The following is a 23589-nucleotide window of genomic DNA, read 5'->3' on the forward strand; positions in this document are numbered from 1 at the left end:
GAATTGCCCCCATGAAACAACTGCTTTGGCCATGACTTACATGATGCATTGTTTCTGAATGCTATAGCATTTCTAGTGGAATAGATTGTAGTGGATGTATAAAGTTACTGTTGCAAAAATCATGATATATTTACTACCCATTTGTAGACAAAGAATCTGCGATTTTTTTTTTCTTCATAGTACAGAGAATGACTTTAATACATAAAATGAAACTGGGAACTGAAGAGTGATGGATTGGATCCTACCTCATAAAAGCACTTCCTAGCATCTAGAAGGACTTGTAGCCTTCAGTGTCAGAAATGAGCAGTGTCTAGTTTGTGTGTCAGTCTGTCTGACTTCTGAGGAAGCAAGCTTTTTCTTTCTTTCTGATAGCGTGTGTAGAATGTCTTGAAAATGTTAAATGCATCAAGGACATTGCTAAATAATATCTATAAATTATAAGTCACTGTATCAAGTAAATTCTGAAAGTCAACACGTAGAAACAGGCTGAGAAGATCACTGTATTATTCTGTATCCCTTTTAGGTATGAAACCAATGTTGGTTCCAGCTATACTTGATACAGTAGTGAAGACATGGGGGCCTGAGTCATCACAGGACGGGTAGTATTCTGTTTTTCAAATTTGGAGGAATAGGAATCCCGGCTCATTATTCAAGTTATGCAGCTTCTATAGTATTTTTTAAATATCAATCATATTGATATTTACAGAAAAATGTTGTATAAGAATGAAGTCATTCCTAATTCCAATTCAAATGAAGAACAAAGTGCTAATGGTTTTTTCTCCATCATTTGTTTTTTCCGCTGATCAGGTGCCTTGGTGTTTCCAGCTTCAACTTCAACTGAATTCTGCCATAATTACCATTCTAGTTCCATTTCAGCTATACTATGTAGCCAAGTATTGTTTATGATATTGCCCAGATAGCAGTACAACAGGATACAGTTGTCCAGCAAATATTGTTCTGAAGTTTTATTATCCACACCTTTTTTAATATAATGTCTCTCATGTGTTGCATTAGTTTATTTTTTCCCTGGCTGGTCATAAACCATGTCTACCTTACTCAGTTCATTAATGCTTACCAGTTGCAGTCTTAATTCTGCATTTGGCATGTGCTGTGTTTGCAGTTGTTCCAGTCTGCAGGTATTATTTAAAAACTAAGTCTTATAAGTGTCTTTATGTAACTGCTTTACAAACAGATCCCTTCTTTCTCTTCTGTAGTTATCACTGAATACTGCATGAAACAACTTAGAATCCTTCCTATATCTGACAGCTCCTGTCTTGTGTATGCTTTTAAGGTTAGCTAATAAAGCTTGAAAATTACAGCTGCTTCAAAAGTCATCTTCTCATTTGGATGTTTAAACCCTAAGTTTTTGATTTCCAAAATGATTTTACTCCCCCTAAATAATAATATAACTTTTTTTTTTATTTGAACAGTTTTGGTAATGGAGCAGAGTACTCAGTATTTGTGAGTTGATGGAGGGGAAAGGCATAAACTTCTATTTTTATCCTGTAAAATCTTTCTAAAGTCTTAGCCCAAAAGCTATGACTAATAAACTTGGTGTGTTTTTGTTTCCTGCTGGTTTACAAATTATTGTATAGTATATAATCACATGCAAGGAAAATGCCAGCTTTCTTAATAGTTAAGCTGCCATCAAGTGAAGAATGGAAAAAAGAGATTTAGTTTCATGCTGTAGAGTACTCCTTTCCAGAAAGTAAATAAATGCAGTAGTGTGTTCCAGTGTTCACATCAGATTTTGGCATAACTGAATACTTAGGAAAGAGATAAGGCAGTGGTAAAGGGTACTGTTCTAGTCATATGATGCCGTCTCAGTTATGTGGAAGGGGAAAAATCTGGGTTTGCTTTCCACGCTTTCAACAATATGTAGGTATGATTGTCAAAGTTTCTGAATTAATGCAGCTCAGTGAACAAGTGAATTTGTGTCAGCAGCTGGCTCATTCGGAGTTACTGGTTGTCTTCATGAAATCTTTCAATAAAGGGAATATTAAGAGATTTTATTGAGTTGTTTCAGTACAATGTTGGTGGCTTTTTGTTTTTTGTTTTTTTTTTTCCTTGGGGGTCTTGAATACTAACACGCTATTCTTGTAGTATCCAGACTCAAAAATCTGCACAACACAGACTTATGGATAGCTGTCTTTGGGTGAGAACTTTAAAGCTTATTAGTTGAGTTCAGATAATGCTTAACATGGTCAAAAAAACTGTATTTTAATCTGTTGTTAACACTCGATTGCATTGGATTAAAATCAAGATAAAATAGATACCATTCTGTAAAGGGAATTTGTACAGTAAGATTGTTATAAATCTTTAAGCACCTGTTCATTGTCACATTGAGATTGACTGATTTTATGATCAGAATAGTAAAGCTAGAACTTCCTAGAAATATGGAACAAATGAGATTAGAAAGATCTAGTAGAGGTTTGAGGGTTAAGACTTTCACTGAAAGCAGTTCCTACCCAGAGCAGGTTGCTCAGGACCTTGTCCTCTTGCATTTTGATTATCTCTACAGCTTTGTTGGACAGCCTGTTCCAATGTGTGGTTTCTTTCATCTCAGAAGAAGAAACTGTGTAAATAATACCTAGTCAGAATCACCTTTTTTTTTTTTTTTTTCTGACTTGTACCCATTGACATCGTGCCTTTCCCAGAGGAGTCTGGCTCTGTCTTCCCTATGTCCTATAGTTAGGTAGTTTAAGATTGTAGCAATGATTCTTCTGTTCAGACTTGAGAAATTTAGTCCTCTTAACTCCTCCTCCTAGATTACATGCTCCACCACCCCAGTCATTTCGGTTGTCTTCCTCTGGACTGCTCCGGTATGTCAGCATATTGTGCTTGGGAGTTGGAACTTGTATCCGGTGTTTCAGATAAAATCTCACAGGTGCCAAATAGAGGGAAGAACTGCTGATGACACTCCTGCTAACACAGCCTTCCTTGCTGCTGACTGATACTCAACTTGTCCATTAGAACCTCCATGTTATCTTTGCAAGAAATGAAGTAATACACAGTGAATGTTTTGTCAGATTTACATGGTCCCACAGGGTGAAAGTGCTTCCAAGCCAAGGTACATTGTGCAGTAGGAGACCATCCAAAGCCTGTGTTTCAGCAGGTTGTCTCCTAGACCCTTAAATTTTTTTCTTCTTTCTTCTTTCTATCTTGTATAGTCTGTCTTCTCTTCCCATACATATATGCAATAGCATATGTATGCTGCTGTAGGGTACCACAGGGTACCACTTAACTACTGCGAAGGCCTACAAGAGCCAGGCGTACAGTCACCATTTTGAGCTTGCGCCTGTGGTGGTTGAGGTTTGTCTGCCTATTGCCAAACACAGTTATTAATAGCAGTGTCTGCCTTCAGTCTGTCTAGGAATGCAAACTTATGCATTTCTTCTCTGCCTGGCTTCCATTTGAGTGATAGGCCTTGAGATTCCAGTTGGACAAGGGATTCAGAAATCAGTCAGAGATACAGGAATTGGTGTCAGATCCATCAGTCTTATTTTGATAGGAAAAAGTTTTGGAAAGATTACTGTCTTGAAAGCCACAGATTATAGCATTGAAAAACATGTTTATCTGCAGTGGAAGATCATGTTAAATCTTCATTCTTGCAGCTCAAATTAAATTGTAGTGAATTAAATATTTGATAAGTTATCAATGTTTCCATATTTTTTTTTTTTGGCAAATTTTTCTGAAGAAAGTACTGTAATATGTAATTTTTCTATGTATCAGTCAGCTGTGCTACATGTGTAACTACAAAGTAGCCCATACACAAACAGAATTCATTTTCAGGGGCAACAGGTCTTTCAGAGAGGAGTCTGTAAAAATTCATGGCCAAAATGTCAATGTAGCTTAGTCATTTTGTTCTGGTTTTGATTTGTAGAATGAAAAACTCTGGAATGTTTTCATTAAAACTTATGAAGAGTAATTTTTGCCTCCAAGGGTAGACATGGGATTTTAAAATAACTGGTAGTACTGATGAGAACTTTTCAAAGTAATATAAAGTGACTTGTTTGCGTATTACGAGAGCCAATGGGCGAAACATGATCTGGGGGAACGTGTTGTACTTAGTATTGAAAATAATTATAATAATCAACTGTTGATGAGATTCCCTTATATGGAACTTCCAATGTATGGGATACATCAAAATACAATTCATGGGTCTTGAGGGTGGGTGTATATTTTGGCACATGAAATGGAATATCAGCCTTGTCAGCTGAAGTATGTGTTTGTTAGATATTTATATGTTTTCAACTCTGCTGCCAGGGAGATATGTTTGGAGGGGGGTTGTGTTTGGTTTGGTTTCCTTGGCTAGTTTGAGGAGGGGAGAAGTTGATTTTTTTAATTTTTATTTTTTATTTTTATTTTTATTTTTTACCCCAGTGGAAATATATGGACTAATTGAACTTTAACTTTCTGGGTAGTGGATATGAATGATATTCTACGTAAAGGATATTAGGGGTTTGTATGTACTCAGTTAAAATCTTGGTATTTTAAATTATTTATGGAACAGCAATCTCAGTGAAGGGTGAGAATTATTTCAAAGATGTGAAAAGGTTTGTTTGTTATTTTGTCATCCCTCCATGGCAGGTAACTTTTCTAATTTACCCCTTCAAATGACTTGCTTTGAGTATCAATAAATCACGCTTTGTGGGGGGAAGAAGTTTTAATAGAGAATATGTGAGATGCTCCAAAAGTAATGCCTCCTATTTATTTCCATGGAAGCAGCTACAGATAGAAAAAGTACAGTAATACCATCTGAAAGAGCAAATTCTTAGCAATAGATTGTATTTCAGTACAACTGCCATCATTAGCCTATTTGCACAGATAAATTGATCAAGAGATTCTTCATTTTGTAGTGTGTCAGCTGTGTGTGTGGCCATCTTGAATGTGATTTCTTTCATCTTGCTGTTACCACTGCTGAAATGCACCAGCCACTGCCTCACTGTGCTCACATCCATTCTTTGGTCTCCATAAGCGTTCAGAAAGCATTAGTGAATGTCACTGGGTACCATTTTTTTTCTCTGCAGGGAGGAATTTGGTGACACACCTTTGCTTCAATGCACATTTCATGTCAGATATCATTCTGTCAGACTGCCCCTCTGCTGCCATCTGTCACATGGCAGCAAAATGTAATAGAATATTGTTGGGAAGATTCAGCCTCCACTGCTGTACTGCCTGCATCTGTCTCTGACATCATGGGCCAGTGTAATAAAATAGGAGGCATTAATTTCATCACAGTCCTTGTCCTGTAGGGAGGCTCTACCACAATTAGAAGTTCAGTCAAAAAATGTAAAGAATTTTAGGTCTGGAATACGTAGTGATTTGTTGTGTAAAGTCTTCCCATGTACATGTTATATAAAACAACTAAGGACCCGAAAAACTAAAATGCTGACAAACATACGCAGTATCTGCAATTGGACTATCAAGCTAATCTGTGGGTAGTTGCTGGAGACTTTAAAAAACATGTTTGCATTGCTTGAAATTGTGGAGGGTACTACATTAAACACTGCAGTTTGAGGGCAGGTAGGACCAGAAGTAGTAGTTTGTGCTCTTGCTTTATATTAAGATTTATGGACAGAACTGAATGTTTGTAAGTAGAAGCGAAGTGTAACTTGGTAGTTCATGTTTGAAATAATGCATCTTTGCATTTGAAAGGCACTTTGGTTATATCCTTCCATACGATGGAAACTTTAACAGTTATCACTTGTGACATTGTTTCCACTACCTGCTAACTCTTCTGTAAGAACCTACTATTTAAAATATCACCTCTATAGAGTTAAATCCCAAATATAGACATCACTGATCATTGAATTGTTAATAAGCTCTATATGCTTTGGCATCTATTTTAAACTGGCAACTATTTTAAACTATTTTAAATTGCTCTCATTCACTGTAATTCACTGTATTCCTTAATACTGCCCCCTAAAAATGAAACTTTTCCAGTTTTGCGGTATTCCACGTCTCTTATTTAAGAGTTAGTCACACGTTATCAAATTCTACATTGTATGTACCTTAAAGAATCACTTCAGTGTTCCGTTGTAGCATAATGTACCCCTTTTGGTGTAGTATCTCCTCAATAACTGCACAACTTGGTACAGCAACTGCACAGCTTGGCATCATGGAAATAATTATGTTGAACTCCGTATGTTATTAAAACTGTATGGTTTGGCATGAGGCTTGTTTTCAATTTGAATTTTAGCCCATGTTTAACATGGAAGAGCTGTATCTCTTGTTAGTTACTACTTAATTCTGATACCATGTGGATTTACTGTACCTTGTAAATTAGCTCTTTGGCATCTTTCTGTTCCACAAGGAAGACAAAATAAGCCATTACAGTTTTTTCTCTATTTTAATTTAATCTTCATGTAGAAAACTTTCAGTACTTGTAAATTTGTTTTCTTGACCAAAAAAATAAAAATAAAAATGCCGGAAGTACAGTATATCCTGCAGACAAGATAGTTACGACTAAAGTAACGTGATGGAAATGTATGGATGGTCTGAATGGCTTGAAAGAAGCAGATCATGGACTTCCCACATTTGTATAACATTAAGTACTAAGTAAACTTGAACTACAAGCACTGTCATATGCAAATGTGGGCAGCTCTGGGTTCTGCATTCCCTGGAAATCTTTCATTATCTTTTTCTTTTTTAAAAATGAATTATTGCATTTTGTAAGGCTTTACAGACATTGCATTTTTTTTCTAATCCTCACATTTCCGGAGTCCTTTTTATCTATAGAGTATTTCAGAAATGTCTGATTAGTACATAATTGTGAAAGCATGCCGTTAAATGATTGAGCTTTGTAAATGCTTTGGTTATCACTTATAACCACTAGCGTATTTTTCATGAGGCAGTTTTTTGTTCTAAATTAATAGTATTTGCAGAACCTTAAAATCGCACTATGATGATGGTATCGAAATAGTAAAATGTAGTTTTTAATTTCCGCTAAATTAAGCGAGCAATTTACGGGTTGCTTTCATCAGGAAGTAATAAAAGATTGAAAGGACTTCTCCCTGATTAGTTGCTTCTGTACCCTTTTTCACTGGGAGGTTGCATGGTTCAGTGATATATCGTCCTGATTTCTCAGCAGGACAGCCTACTTCTGTTACGAATAAAGATGGGCTCAGAAGTCCTGTCACTGTGAGATGTGACACTGTCTGATATTGCACATAAGGACACCTTTCAGAATGCCTTGGCTGCTGTGTGAAGACAAGCAGCTGGCTCTGTTTCTGCACACTTTGTGTCTAGGGCTGCATGCTGCAGAATGCACAGATGCAATATAGATACCCCTCAACAGATCGCAATAAATGAAACCCTAATCCTTCAGGCACTGTGCTCCTTAGTAGTGCAGGTTTTTGCATAGTGGTCAAGCAGCAGTGGTGTAGCCCTTACAATTGAATGTGCAATGATCTGGTGAGCTGGAGCATCAGCAGGCAAGTCAGATATCTCCTAACTTTCTAATGCAGCCCTTCATAGACCAAATACTGATCTGTCGCATAGAGAGTGATAAGGGGAACTTTGTAACCAGTGATGTTAGTAACCTGGTGTACTTACAGCTTACTGATACTTACAGCTGTATCTTCTTTGTATTCAAAATAAAACTTGCCTCTTATTTTTGAAAGTGTGTTATGTTGCTTGTTACCCTTTTTGTATATCCTAGAAGAGCTGGCTTTCCTTCAGGAAGGTTTTTAAGTGCAAGCCAGGTACCATGAGGTGTATACTTGAAATTCTTGGCTGACTTGGAGTCAGCTATTAAGAGAAACTGGATAAGAGTGGAATCTGGTTCTTTCCCTGCAGCAGATTTCTTATCCTGTCCAAATAACAATAGATCTCTATGTATCTTTCAATCTTACATTTTCTTTTAATAGGAACTTGCAACAGGGAACTCTGGTTTAACTTGTATCACTTGTAACAGACAGATATTGTTATGATTTTCCCTTTAAATCACATTCCAGAAAGCAAAGTTGAGCTGAAACTGGAAATAAAAAGATCTATGTATTTTGATTTGTGAAGAATACATTTACTTTATACAGTTTCTTCCCACTGTAGATTAAAAATAGCATGTTTTTTGAGGTTTATTTTTATTCAGAGGTATGCCAGCATGTTGGTTTTTTTTTTTTCTTCTGTTTCCTGTTCATAGCAGAGTGGATTACATTGCGTTTCCACTTTGACAGGAAGGAAAACTACAGGAAGGCATTGTGAAATGCAGTGTTTTCCTCTGCACAGGCTTTTCATTTTCCTTTTTGATGTGAGAAACAAGATAGGTGATCATAACTCTTCAAGAGGAGACATAGCTTTCGAAGAGGAGTACTTCAAGTACTCCTTATGAGCAGTATTTGATGTTTCAAGTTCTCTGTGAATGTTGTGGTTCTGTACCTTTCAAATTGAATGATGATGCTGAATACGGTGCATTTCTTAGCCTTTTTGCCACCTTATTTTGTGTGAATAACCATCAAATTTCACTTTTAAAATGGTTTTGACATAAACACAGAGGTATGCTTTTTGTTAGTTTTACAGTAGTATGTAGACATGTGCTTGCTTGTATGTAAGTTCAGGAAAGCATAATTGCATCTGAGATGAAAAAGTCACATATGAAATATTACAGCAGCTACTATAGAAATTGTGGGTTTTTTTTAATGTACCAAACATGTTCTGCTTATCTGTGGAATGGACTTCAAAACTTTCTTACAGCTTTGTATATCAATAAATTTTCTATCTGTTTCAGTGTGTGTGTAGTGAATCTCACTACACTTTATAGCTGCTTATTTGTGTGGTCAGTTATAAAGAACAGTAATATAAATCAAAATCTTTGTAAAATATTTAACATCCTAGTAGCTTTTCTATGCCATAATATCTGCATGAAAAAGCTTACATAAAGTTTGTATAGAAATTTGAATTGATAGACACTGTCATCAGTGTTTTCAAAGTACCTTCAATTATTCTTCTTATATTTAAATTTGCTTTAATTTAAGGTCCAAACCTGTGTAGAATGGTACAATATTTCTTTGGTAACAGGGATCTGAATTTAAGAATGTTCTGAAATCTTCTTTTTTTTCTTTTTTCCTTAAGGATATGGCTCTTGTTGCTCCTGAAGCACCTTCAGAACAAGCTAGGAGAGTTTTCCAGACATATGACCCTGAGGGTAAGGGCTGTACTCATTCTGTGGATACAAATTTTGAATTGTAATGGATGCAGAATTCTGTGGAGTATCATGAGGTTTAACAAAGTCAAGTGCAAGATCTTGTACCTGAGTTGAGGCAATCCCCAATACTAATACAATCCATAGAATCATACAAACTGAGGGATTTAAGGATAGAAAAGGAGCTGGGTGTACTAATGGATGGCAGCTGGACTTGAAGCAGCACTGTGCAGTCCAGAAAGCTGACCTTATCCTGGGCTGCATCAAAAGAAGCGTGGCCAGCAGGCTGAGGAAGGTGGTCCTGCTAGTCTGTTCTGATGAGACCTCACCAGGCAATCCATATGTGGAGTCCTCAGTAAAAGAGAGACATAGACCTGTTTGAGTGTGTCCAGAGGAGGGTTGTCAAAACGAACATCTCCCCTATGGGGACAGGCTGAGAGAGCTGGGGCTGTTTAGCCTAGAGGGGAGAAGACTCTAGGGAAACCTAAGAGCTGCCTTTCAGTATCTAAAGGCGGACTGTAAGAAAGAAGAGAGCAGGTCCTCTTGACAGGGTCTGTGGTGATAGGATGAGGGGAAATGGTTTCATAAAAGAGACGAAATTTAGGTTGGATATAAGGATAAAGTCTTTTATAATGAGGGTGGTGAGGCACTGGAGCAAGTTGCCCAGAGAGGTGGCTGTTGCCCCATCCTTGGAGACATTTAAGGTCAGACTGGGCCAGGTTCTGAGCACCATAATCTAGCTATGGGTGTTCCTTTTCGTTGCAGAGAAGTTGGACTAGATAACTTCTAAAACTCTCTTCCAACTCTAAAGATTCGATGATTCTATCTCTTCAAAAAGGGAACCATTATTTTATAAGATCTGTTCCAAATACTGCACTTTCAAATCCATTGTTCTTTCTACATCATGATAATATGCTTTTATTCATGTGCTAGTTAAGCTAGTTAAGAGAAGAATTAAGTACTTAGCACAAACAACATTAAGTTTTCAATGCAATAGTTAATCTGCAAGTGAAATGAAGGAATTATCTGAGAACTACTTCTAGCATTCTTAGAGCATAAGCTTTTAAGCCTGGTAATAGTCTTGGTAGTTAATGGAAAGCTTATGTATATTTTGTCTTCTTTTACATTACGTTTTCATAAAGTAGCTGATCTGCTATGACTGCCTTCAGCGTGAAATTTTGTTCTTAAATGTGTATGGCACAAGCTCAAAGTTATGTTTTGGAAATAGATAATGCCTAACATTCAGGTATTATTTTAACTGTTCAGAAGGGGAAAAATGTACAATTATTACCCCTGTCGTGTCAAACAGATTGCTATTGACTGAAGTCTTAGCAAGTATTAAGCTTTAAGTGTATGAGTGATGAGCTTACAGTTTCTGTATTACATTCCTTCTTTTCTTTTTCAAAGTGTTATAAAAGCTGTTAGAAAACTGTATTCCTTCTAGAGCCAGTCCACTGTTTTTTCAGTTTTAAAGATGTACAGTATTTATATTTAGTGGAATTTGTTTTCCTGAAAAGCATTTTGTTTCTTTTCCTAATGAGTTTTGTTTCTTTTTTAGATAATGGCTTTATACCTGACACTCTCCTAGAAGATGTAATGAAAGCTCTGGACCTTGTTTCAGATCCTGAATAGTAAGTATAATAACCTTTCAGTGTATAGAAATATAAGTTAATTCTCAATTTTTTTTTATTTTTTATTTTTGCCTGTACTCAGGGCACAGGATGTTATTTTGGAGTTCTTAGGTCAACTTTAAATGAAACAGAATGGAAGAATTAGAATTAATGTCTCTAGCTTTGGTAGTAATGAGTACAAGAAACATCCTTGTGTCATTACTCTATGTTGAAGAGAGTTTTGTGAGTGTATTCCTGTGTGTTGACTAAAGTGAAACAGTGACAAAAAAAAACCTGAAACACCAAGATACTGGAAGGCATATTGAATACAGATTAACATTGGACGTACGTGCAAAGTTTGAAGTGAAGCTGCTTCAGTTTTATTCTTGTTTTCAGGCACCCGGTACTTTGTGTTCATAGTTATAATTTAGTTGAAGAAGTGACGCCCTGGTTTCTAGAATTAGAGTCAAAGCTATTAAGAAAAAGGTAATATATTTTTTTATATCATGTGAATGACAGGACTAGCGTTCAGTAGCAGCAGTTAACTTTCAGTGCCAGAGCTTACCTTCCAATTAAATTTCACCACTAAATGTTCAACCCAGAAAGCATTGAGATGTGCTTGGACGATTTTTTTTTTTACATCTCCAAAAGGTGGTTTTGCTCTTTTGTAACCATATGTTCTAGTTTATTGTAATCTAAATAATTTGTTTCTGTAGAATGGCTGTGGAGACTGCAAGCATACTTACCACAGACATGAAATTTGATTGAAGTGGTTTTCTATCCTTTAAAATGTTACAAATGCAACAAAGTTCCCTGAGCTGTTCTCTGTGGAGGAGTGAAAATTGAAGTTAAAAGACACGCATGGAACTAGAACCAAATAAAATGTGACCAAAATGCTAGCGTTTGTGTCATGTCAGTAAACAGTAAAAATTATCAAAGTATTTTGTAAAGAGGTCTGAGAAGCTTTATTTTAGCCTTTTGTGTTCTCTTGTCTCAGTGAGTTCCCTTTCTGCACTGAGCAGTTCTTTCATTTGTCTGTTTGGCCTTCAGGACATCTGTGGCATAACCCTGGTGTATTTTGTTGTCCTTACCACATCAAATATAAACTGACTTAGGAAGAGCCAGTCAGAAGGCCTGCTATATGGAAAAGACCTCACTGAAGATCAAACCATAGAATATTTGGTCTTGAAACGCTTCTTCTTAAGTAAAAAATTTTGTCCAACATTACTGTGTTGAGGACCTATTGTATTTTGTTTTTAGTTGTCCCGTCTGTTTAGGGGAATAGAAGTATAAGTAACATATTGCAAATAGCCTATAGACTTTTCTGCTTTTTTTTTGTTGTTGTTGTTGGTTGGTTTGTTTTAAAGTAAATGAAAGGCATTGCTTCCAAGAGTGCTATTTACACCTTTTAGTTTGGGATTGAGATGGAAACTCCATGATCAAGTTGAATAATGGTCAGACAACCTGCTTGGAGCTTGTGAAGGATAGAGGAGAAACTTTGTAGTGCAGCTATGAATTAACAAGTTAATCAACCAATTCGGTATTAAGCTAGTTTATACAAACAGCATGTGATACTGTAAAGATTTTCAATCTTGTAGAAAATGCTTCTGAAACATCACATCTTACATAAACATGGGATAAGAAGAAAGACTTTGTTCTACAGTGGTAATTGATTCAATGATAGAAATATCATTTTTTGTAGAGAGTTGTCATTAGGGGAATCCTGTGAGAATTTCTGCTTAATCTGTGAAGTTTGGTATGGCATAGGTGAGATTTTAAAGGTAAGGATTAGTACAATGGTTTGTTCCTTCAAAACAGTACAGAAGTTTTCAAGACATAAAAAAAAATAAGCTAATGTGGAAGAACAACAGCATCTACTAGAAGATAAGGTGATAGAGGTCTCAAATAGACATTCTGTGAGTTGATGTTACATGGGATAAAACAGTCTTGATCTTTACGTGCACAGTGTTGGACTGCAAATTAGATGCTACCACTCAGGAAGGAGTTCTTAGATTTGAATTGATGCTGAATCACAGATGACATTTGGAATGAAGTATCTGTGAATTATGCCATTGTATAAATGTGTGACATTCATTCTCTATCAAACCAAGTGTTTACTGTTACTCAAGTACAAAAATAAGGTGTCATCAAATTGGATCACCAGGTGGCAGTTTCAAAACATAGGATGCTTATTCACAGAATCTTATTTAATCTTATTTTGTAATATGTGAGTGGAATTGATTAAAATCCACAAGTTCGTGGGTTAAAAGCCAATTAGGTACATACATGGAAAGAGAAAATAGGTATCTCTGTGTTTTAGGTCTCTCACTGAAGATGTCTTTGAGCAGCAGACTGATGGAAATGGGGAGGGTAAACTAAGGATATCACTGTATGCTTGCCCTGTTTTACTCTATTGTAAGCGTCTTCTGTTCGGTGTCAGAAACAGGATACTGCACAAGGCAGTCAGTTGGTTTTACCCAGTGAGGGCATTCTTATGTATGGAACAATTTGTAGACAGAAGGGTAGGATAGTTACAAATAAATGCTTTAACAGTCTGATGTCTGTAGAAATACACTGCTGAAGTAGGAACATGAGAGTATAATTGGCATTTGTTGTAATGTCCTAAAGTCGTACCATATTCATTCAGAAAAGCTTTCAGATTAGTCCAGTGTACTGCTAATTTTTTTAACTATTTTTATATGAAGGGCACAATGTAAATAAGAAATATATTGGTTAAACTTTTATTTTGGTATACTTAGTAAATCTTGGAGATTATTCAAGTCTCTGTTAAAAAACATTGTTCAGCAGTTACAGGGCTGTTTAAGAGATGACTGTTTTATGTATCTAAGCTCAAGAATGCTTACAAGACAGCAAAATGCCTTTTGGGCCATAAACTGTGTTTTAGACTATATGAGTTTCAAATTACTTTACCAAATATGGTGATCCTTCAGAATTATCGCTTATTCGAATTAAGATAACAGATTACTTTTACTTAAAAATAACTGTTTTGGCAACTTGTGTGTCATTTTGGTGCATTTGTCACTGATGATTAAAAATAGAATACTATTGATATGCTTGGCAGCCAGTACTGTGGTAGCACAGAATAGTTTAGTCATGCAAAAGTAAAAATGTTTTTCTCTTACTTTTATATCCAATGTTTTTCTCTTAGTGTAAACCTCATGAAGACCAAATTAGACCCAGAAGGGCTGGGCATCATATTACTGGGTCCCTTTCTGCAAGAATTCTTCCCTGAGCAGGTAACCAATATAGTTTTATTGCTAGGGAGTAGTGTCTACTTAACTTGTCTTTGAGAGTCATTAAATCCTCCTACCAGTATCACAGAGAGAGTTTTAAAATGTGTTGTATTTCTTTGGCACATGTGACCAGCAAATAACATTATTATCTTTCAAAATGAACTGTAGATTCTGTTCTTGCAAAGTGCCCCTGATTTTATGAGCTTTACATTGGACAGAAGTTCCATTGTAGTGTCAAGTTCAAAAATTAAGCTATGAAAATACATAATTACATTGCACATGAAGTTTAACTACTTCCCTACTCAGAAAAGTGAGTTTATTTTTTTCTCAGAATGCAGTGATCAATTTGGTTTTATCAATATTAAAAACATCTACTAGAATTGCAAGCAAATAGGTAAAGGTTGCAATATATCTAAAATTATTTGTGTATCTCTAATAATGTAGAAAGTTCAACAAAAATCGTTACAGATTTATGTTTAGCATGAAGCAGATGAAGAGTTCAAAAGTATTTTTCCATGTATTCATTAAGAAATCATCACCTCTAAGAAGTATGTGTTAACCTAGCACTACTATCCTCCCTTTCACCTGGGTCACATTTTCCTTCTCTCGTGCTCCTTCCACCAAGAACATCTTTGTGCAGATATATATTAAACCACAACAGGGAACTGATTTTGATGAGAGCAGTCTTAGCAGTTTTGTGGGGGTTTGTTCAAATGCCAGTATTGGCAGAAGATATTGGGTTTCCATAGGGACAGAAAGATAAGCTTTTGGAAGCAAGAGAAAGGCTGAGAGAAGTAATCCTTTGGAGGCTTTTGTGGCTTAGTGTATAATTGAAACTCTGTGGCTTAATTTTTATGGCCAAGAAGATGTGAAACCAGTATTTTTAAAGTAACTTCAGCAAGACCATAGAGTTATGTGGAGTACTACACCCAAACAGTACTGCACTATGAAACAATCCGGTCATTCAGAAGAATGCTCTGCCAAAGATGGTAGTGAAAGAATACATCGTTAAGAGACGACTCAGCATCTGGAGGAAGAAAAAATGAGTGTTCATTTGCTTGGGATCTACAATATTAGGTCCACAATGTGTAATTGCCAGCTATTTCTTTTTCCTTTTATTTGTACATCAAAAGTAGAAATACCTTTACAATGAATATAACTTGATCTTATTTCTCACAATTATACCACACTTGTAAGTGGTATGGAAGTACGTATATGTAAGTGTGGAAGACTCCGTATGTCTAGAGTGGAGTTTAGAAAGCCAAAGTGCATGTTGAGTACTGCGTTCAAACCTGGGGCCCTCAGCCAGCACAAGAGAGATGCAGAGCTCTTGAAACGGGTCCAGGGCCACTAAGATGATCAGAGGGCTGGAGTACCTCTCCTGTGAGGAAAGGTTGAGGGAACTGGGCTTGTTTAGATTGGAGAAGGCTCCAGGGAGACCTCATTGTGACCTTCCAGTACTTGAAGGGAGCACATAAACAGGAGGGGAACAACTCTTTACATGGATTGATAGTGGTAGGACAAGGGGGAATGGTTTTAAACTAAGGGAAGATTTAGGTTGGATATTCAGAGGAAGTTTTTCACTGAGAGGGTGGTGATGCACTGGAACAGGTTGCTCAGAGAGGTTGTGGATGCCCCATCCCTGGATTGCAATATTTCCAGGCCAGGCTGGATGTGGTTCTGGGCAGCCTGGACTGGTGGTTGGCAACCCTGCCCGTGCAGGGGGTCAGAAACTAGATGACTTTTAGATCCTTTTCAACCCAGACTATTCTGTAATTCGATGATCTTCTGTAGCTGACTGTATCAAAACTGTCCAGTACTGTGGGCCATAGTTGGAGGAAAAAAAAATCCTTTGTTTGGAGCTGCTGTTCCTGTTGACTGCTGCTGAATGGCATCACTGAGTGGCCAAGGGGAACTGGAAAAAGAAGCTTAGTGTAGTCTTGGACAGATCTTTCCTCAGTCACTTGAAGACTTGGTGGAGGAACTCTTCACCTGCTCTGAATTTGGAGGCCACAAGTCAGTGATTGTCCATCAAGCACTAATTCTCTTTTGCATATTATTCTCTACCACTCAGTTTCCCCTGGGCTGTTGCTACCTCTAGTGCAAAAGGTGAAAAGTATTACTGTTCAAAGAGTACAGTCTGAACAGTTGATATAATTTGGCTTGGGAACTGCCACTATCTGTTATTATTAGGGCATGATGAGGGCATGGATGTGGCGTTAAACCTGCCTGGGGCTCTCTGGATCAGGTAGGAGGAACTCTTCCCCATACTGATACCTTGTTCAGAATTCTTTCCTGTCTTGTCTTAAAATATTGTGAGGAAATAGCAGATGCCAGTGATGGTTAGAATTGCCGATATTCACCCTTACACAGTATTTGAACAATTACCTAGTGGTCAGGGCGACCAGATTTAATTCCTTTTTGTTGAAAATGTTCAAATTTCCCTCTTTTTCCTAGAAAGTACTTAAATCTGCCTTGAGCCAGAAGGGGTTTCAGCCTTCCTTCTCAAAGCTGTTGACTGAGATGAAAAATTTTCAAAGGTCATTTAGATTGAGAGAGCAAGCATGACTCCTTAGTGCTTAGGTAATGCTTGGAGAGGGGGGAATTCCTGAATTTCTCTGTATGTCCTTTTTTGGGGCATACACAAAATTCTTAACATCTGTGGGACAGGAACTGGAAACCAGCACTTCTGTTCCTTCAAGGTGAGCATATCCTCATGATGGAAAAGAATACATGCCCTCTTTCCTTCACTGCAAAGCCTAGTTCTATACGTGTCTGTGAAGCAAATTCTGTAAGAAGACTTACTGCTTAACTCTCTTCTCCACCTTCCCTCCACTAAGTAGCATAACTTGCTGTGTGAAACCCGTAGCTAGATAAGGTTTTTGAGTCCCTCTAGAGGAGAAAAATGAATAGGGGTATTCTGTTAACTGATGAATGTGCTGTAACCAGAGCAGCTGTCTCCTCATTCCAGCATTTACTGCTGTGTACTTGAAAGAGGGATAAGCTTTTATTCAGAGCCTGAACCAGTAGGTATGAAAGAGGTGATATTACACCTAATTTGTTTTTCTGAGTTCAGTTCATTGTGAGGCTTTTTAGTCCTTTTAAGACTGAAGCACATATACACCTGGAGTAGCAAAGGTTGACAACTGCAGTACATCTACTGTTGGGCATTTTCTGAATAGGGTCCTCAGGATTAGTTTACAATTAGGCAGGCATGGGTGTAAATTACTCTTTGGCTTCAAATGGAGGGTTGGAGACTGGATTTAATCTTCAGTAAATATTTAAGTTAGCAGCATCCAAACAGTCGTAAGTGCATACAACTGAGGATACTACTGAAGGTGTCTAGCTTGAAAAGATAAGACAGTAGTATAGCTGAATACTGAAATGATTTAAAGTATCCAGATGAACACAGAAAATCATTACTGGCTCTTGAAAATTGCGGGGGAGTTGTTATCTTTTAATTTACTGACATTTTTGAATTGTTTGTGATGAGAAAGACAAGAAGAACAAAATCTTCCGAATGATACATCTAAAAGAAATAGTATTACATATACATTACATGACATTAACAGTTTTCTTTCTGCTAGGACTCTAGGGTTTCGGAGTCATTTACTGTCTACCATTACAATGGACTGAAGCAATCTAACTATAATGAAAAGGTAAGATGTAAAAAATGTAAATCTGGCCTTAATAACAATCAGTCTACAAAACTCACTGTTTGGAATTATAAAATTGAGCATAGTTACAAGTAAAATACTCTTCAGAGTATTTTGTTGCTTTTTTCTTTGCCTGTTTTTTTGTTTTCTCAAAAGTACTCTGGTTCATTTTATTGCAAAATGATGTATTTGAAATTGGAAACTGCTGTCTGATTCTGGTAATATTTTAGATATTATACTGGATCACTTAGCTTAACAACACCTCTTCAGCTGTGCATTTTGAATAGACGAGCTTGCTCATCTTGACAAGTAGGATCTGAACTGAAAGGACAGTGGAAGTGGAACTCAGACAAACTTCAATTTCATCCAGTCCAACTGTCCACTTGTCACCAATATTTCCCACTGAACCATGTCCCTCGATACAATATCTAAACATTTCTTGAATACTTCCAGGGATGGTGACACCACCTCCTCCCTGGGCAGCCCATTCCAGTGACTCACCACTGTCTCAGAGTAAAAGTACTTCCTAACATCCAACCTGAATCTCCCCTGGCACGACTTGAGGCCATTCCCTCTAGTCCTATCACTAGTTACATGAGAGAAGAGGCCAACACTCACCTCACCACAACCTCTCTTCAGGTAGTTTAGAGAGTGATAAGGCACCACTGAGCCTCCTCTTCTCCAGCCTGAACAACCCCCAGCTCCCTCAGCTGCTCCTCATGAGACTTGTGCTCCATATATGTCACTAGCTGTGTTGCCCTTCTCTGAATATGCTGGAGGGTCTCAATATATTTCTTGTAGTGAGGTGCCCGAAACTGCGCACAGTACATCAGTGTGTCCTACACCAGTACACACCGGTACAACCTCACCAGTGCTGGGTACAGAGGGACAAACACTTCCCTGCTTCTTCTGGCAACACAATTTCTGATAAAAGCCAGGATGCCATTGGCCTTCTTGGCCACCTGGACACACTACTGGCTCATATTCAGCTGAGCATCAACCAGTATTTCCAGGTCTGTTTCAGTACTCCACACACTTCCAACAGAAGTTAGATTTTTTTTTTTTTTTTAGCTTCTTATTTGGGTACAGCAATAACCTGTTTCATTTTCAGCTCTCTCATAAAGAGAGGGCTGTACATAGCATGTTATGCCTGCTTCCAAGTTTGTTCCTGAATGAGTATTTAGGTGAGAAGAGTATAATAATATAAGTAACAAAAGGCATTATAGACACAAGTAACAAAGATGACCTCAAGTGAAAAGGCTCTGCCTGAAAATAGATTCACTCAGTCTTCACATTAACTTGGAATTAAGTCATTATAACATGCTACTGTGAAATCTTCAGCAGTTTCATAATCCAAGTGTCAGTGAAAGCATTAAAAGCGTTTATCTTTGCTATTGAACACATCTGTATATATAATAGAGAAAATTTACACTAAGTTTTAATTTCTGAAAATTCAATTTTAAATATTGTGTGAATGGAACTGTTCAACAGAAATTTCACCTTAAGGAAAAAGTAATTCTGCAAAGCTAAGTCTAAGGAACACTGTCTCCTATTAAGATAACAGTATCAAATATTGCAACTGTACCAATGCTAGTCCTTTGTCACTGAATTTTTACATGGCATTTCCTGGATATTTATTTTACCCCTTTCTTAGCCTTCACTGTTTCTTCAGATAAACCATCAAATAGATATGGCCTTATGTTATAAACAAACCTCAGCTGACATATTTGGATTATCTTGGCAGGTCATGTATGTAGAAGGCACAGCAGTTGTTATGGGCTTTGAAGAGCCAATGCTGCAGACTGATGACACTCCTGTAAAACGCTGCTTGCAAACCAAATGGCCATATATAGAATTACTGTGGACCACAGATCGATCTCCTTCTTTAAACTGATGGATCTCACGTGCGTGACGTGCTACTATCGAATGCTTGGAAGGGGATACAGGGATTGGTGTTTGCTTGGAAAGTGGTATACTTTGACTGTGTGAAGTTGTACACTGGTATCATTGAATTGTAAATAATGATTACAAACACTTTTTCAGTGTTAATTGGAATATTTAATTTTTTAATCAGATTGATTTCTATTATAATAGTTTGTCTTTTTTTGGCCACCGTAGTACTGTTAATGTGAGTTATCCTTAAAAAAAAAAAAAAGACTACTTATAAAGTCTTAACATTATTTTGCCATCTCATGAAGACTTGAAAAATGTCTGATATTGCAAAATCTGAATATTAGATGTCAGATCTTTAAAACATATTCAGCTGCTTCTGAATCCATATAGGCATGTTTTATTATTTAAATTGGCTGACATTACAGTACCATGATGTGTGGACTAGACTGGCCTTTGCACTCGTTATGTTTAAATTACTTTAAACTTTCTGCAATATTTCCTAAAATCCAGTTTTAACTGAAGAGCTTGCACAGCGTGACAGGAATATGATACATTTCTAGGACTATTAATAAGTATAATTCATAAATACTCTTTCTTGGCAGTTGTATATTACTGTGGTTTAGTTATCGGGCATGTTAAAACAGAACAAAAAATCTGAGAAAAAAATAGATGTATTAATATTTATTTGAATTTGTATAAAAATGTAAAAAAATAAAATAAAATAAAAAATGAAACAGCAGAATTTCTTGTTCTATAATCTCTAAACTATTCAAGCTCATAATATTGCCAAATACCTCTTCTCAATTTGTCCAAACAGCAGTGTAAGCCAGCGTTATTGTATGTGTTAAGTGCATGAGAACATCTGTTACTGCATTATTATATTCCTTTATTTATTATCAACTTGTTAGCCCTGAAATAAATTTTTTTCTTGAATCTTAATGTTCTTATGTTTAAAATTTTACTGCACCACCTCTCTAAGATGATGAAAAGAGACCTTGGGTTTAGAAATGTCAGATTTTGAGATAACTGGTGGGAAGAGGGTGGGGATAATTGCTTGCATCTTAACTGCAACTTATGAGCCTCCGTTATTGCCACTAGGGCTGAAATTCACATTCAGAATTGTTTCTTCCTGTTTAAAATTTGTCATGTGAATCCAGAATGATCATCATACAGAAGAACAAGCTGACATGATCAAAAAGAGCATATGTAGTTTTAGGAAGAAACCTTTGTTTCTTACAGTTTGCACTGTAAAGTAAATGGTAATGCCAAAAAGAGAATATTTCTTGCATGACATTTGCAGATATGTTCTTTGGAAGACTGTAAAATGTGTCTATTGATTGTAATCTAGAAATAGTTCAAGTAGGACTTACTTAAAAACACAACTCCTGAAATGAACATGACCATTACTGGATGCAGAGCTGATAGCAGTGTATTTCACCTCTGAGATTTATTTCTCTGAAAAGGAGGACTTCTTATCAAGTTGACTTAATGAGTCTAGTCTTGCTTACTCAACTCACTGTGTGTGGACTGGATGCTATGAGACTTGTGCAACAGTAGGATTGCCACTCAAACATATGGAGACTAGAGAAATCTGTTCCTAATATTTAGCTAGACTGCCTGACAAGTCTGAAGTTTTAGTTTTCCTAGAGGGCTCATGCTTGATGGGTACTTGCTTCAGCTGATTTTGCTACTTTATGATAAATATCTTCAGACTTTTATTGTGACAGTTCACTTCTCCTGTTCTTTTTCTTAGATTCTGACATTGTCTTGCCTTCTGATAGAGTGTTTCCCAACACAGCTTACACTGAGTCTGTTAGAATGATGAGCAGCCTGTTTCTAGTCCACTGTCAGACACACTGTGTGTTCCATATCAAAGAAAAAAAAATTAGTAGCCCTGCTGATGTGAGATACAAGCATTTAAAACTTAGTACTCTAGGAGGAAACTAGCTGATGCATTGTGTATTGAAGGAACGCTTACTCCTTTCTTTTTCCTTCAGATTTCTTAATTTGAGGCTTGCTAGACTTCAGGTTACACTGTCAACTAGGTTAATCACGTGAAATCATTTGTAAATCAAGATAAAATTTATTTCCATGAGACCTCTAGAGAAGAAATCTCCTTCTGCTTAGATTGCTAGAAGACTTTGTCTGCTCATACTCGAAATAGCCTTCATATATGAATCACTTTTGCTGAGATTTCTAACTTGGACAGTGTTTGCAGGGCTGAAGTTCAAAACCTAATGCCGAAAATCGTTTGTTGGCATATCATCCTGAACTCACATCCCAGCAGCTAGCACACAGGGGGAAGAGAAAGGGTCTTGTATTAATAAAATTATTAATCTAAGGGAATCTAGCAAACCTTAAAGTAAAGCTTAATGAGTTTGCTATTTATTAATTTAATTGGCTACAAGCAGTTGTGTGTTGAGCTTTTTGCTCACAAATGTGTTTCTTCACTTAATTGTACTCACGTACTGGCTAAAATTCATCATTTTTGGTTAGGAGAGACAAGCAGGTGTTCCGATTCAGCAGCTGACAAGAACATGGCTGTTAAGTCATGCGTTTTGTAGGACATGGTTTTCTCATTTTATCCTCTTGCTTTGTGACACCATAATCAGTATTCTCTGGGTAACGGCTTTAATTGTAGTTTAGTAGGTTTCCTGCCTACAGAAAGAGTTACTAGGAAATATCTCAGAGGATAGATAAGCTTTTCTGTGGGAACTGGACGCTGAGGATTCTGTCATGGCATGTTTTAGGAAAATCTAGCAGCAAAATTGGCATCAGTTTTGACAGTATTTACGTTAAAATCCCATACAATTCTTTGAAATGCTTCTGCTAGCAGATAGATTACTAAGTAGTAGCATAACATAGGATTAAAGCTTTCATAATATAGGCTCATATGAAATGTTAAGAGCTTTACTAAGGCAAAACTTTCTGTAGAAGCTTTCACTGACTTATTTTTAAGACCGTAATGATATGTTAACTTCACCAACTGCATATAATGCAAGCTGTAGAAATTCACACCAGGAAACTCATTAGTCTGTGCAAATCATTTGTTTCTATGTCTGACCTTCCTATATAGTAAATAGGTTTATAATGACCTTAAGAGCATTTAGCCAAAGAGGCCAATAAAGGCTTGCTCTCTTGGCTCCTGATCAGAGCCCATTAAGACTGTTTAGTGCAGTAGGCAAAGCAGTCAGTGTATCGAGCAACCAAACTTCAGTCCAACGACATCTGAGGCAGTTGCCTGAACTATGCAGATCACTGCAGTGCAGGCAGTTTTAAAATCTGGGGAACCCAAGTCTGGAATAAGTTTCCAATGGTTGGAACAAATCTAGGTTATTAAGGGTAATGTGCCAGTTATCCAAATGTAAAGATCTTTGGGCTGATGTCACTGGAGAAATGACTCCTTTCTGGCAACAGTTAAGAATATGTGCATTTGGTGGTTTGTCTGCTTTAGAGATGCAATGAGTAGATCTGTCATTCATCTGTTTGAATCGAGTTGGCTTGTTCTACACTCACATCTATGTTTGAGATTAAAAAAGAAAAAAGAGAGCAATGTTTGCACTAACTAGCTCCAGTGGTATGTACTTCGCAAGCAGGACAAGAGGAGCACGTGAGAACTGCAAGGCATTATTATGTAGTGAATGCAACATTTACAGTGGCTGAATTTCTCTTCACACGGATCATGATACACAACTTTCAGTTGCCTTCAGGTGCTTTGGAAATGTGTGACTTGTAAGGGCAGGTGTTACCCCCACAAGTCATTGAGGTACTTCTAAGTTTATTGGTGGTGCTCAGGTCTCTGAGTGACCCTTGTCCAATGTAAAAGAGCTGAATAATGTCATCTTTTGCTCTAATAGGAGTAAAGTCAGTAAAAGAATGAAGGAGTTACAGGCATGTGGTCCAGCTGCGGGTCACGTGGCTAATAATGGGAATAAACACTGCTCTGTTTTTGTGAGCAGGAATGTCCATCTTATCAGAATGATCTTGCCATAAAGCACTTAGAATAAAATAAACACAAAAGTAAAGAAACCAGA

The 23589-nt window shown here is 37.0% G+C and overlaps 1 protein-coding gene across 3 annotated transcripts in view; it reads left to right on the forward strand.

Annotated features, from left to right (window-relative positions):
* MINDY3 (MINDY lysine 48 deubiquitinase 3) overlaps nt 1–20494 on the forward strand; it is a 47820-nt gene extending 27326 nt beyond the window's left edge. For all 3 annotated transcript variants that reach the window (XM_052694989.1, XM_052694990.1, XM_052694991.1), the window contains 5 exons: nt 9073–9145; nt 10701–10773; nt 13922–14009; nt 17594–17665; nt 19407–20494. In XM_052694989.1, coding sequence (XP_052550949.1) covers nt 9073–9145; nt 10701–10773; nt 13922–14009; nt 17594–17665; nt 19407–19556 — 456 coding nt within the window. In that variant the 3' untranslated portion in view covers nt 19557–20494. The remainder of the gene's footprint in view (nt 1–9072; nt 9146–10700; nt 10774–13921; nt 14010–17593; nt 17666–19406) is intronic.
* Nucleotides 20495–23589: the final 3095 nt, after the last annotated feature.

The sequence above is a fragment of the Tympanuchus pallidicinctus genome, unplaced genomic scaffold (genome assembly GCF_026119805.1).
Source record: "Tympanuchus pallidicinctus isolate F22 unplaced genomic scaffold, pur_lepc_1.0 scaffold3, whole genome shotgun sequence".
NCBI classification, from domain to species: domain Eukaryota; kingdom Metazoa; phylum Chordata; class Aves; order Galliformes; family Phasianidae; genus Tympanuchus; species Tympanuchus pallidicinctus.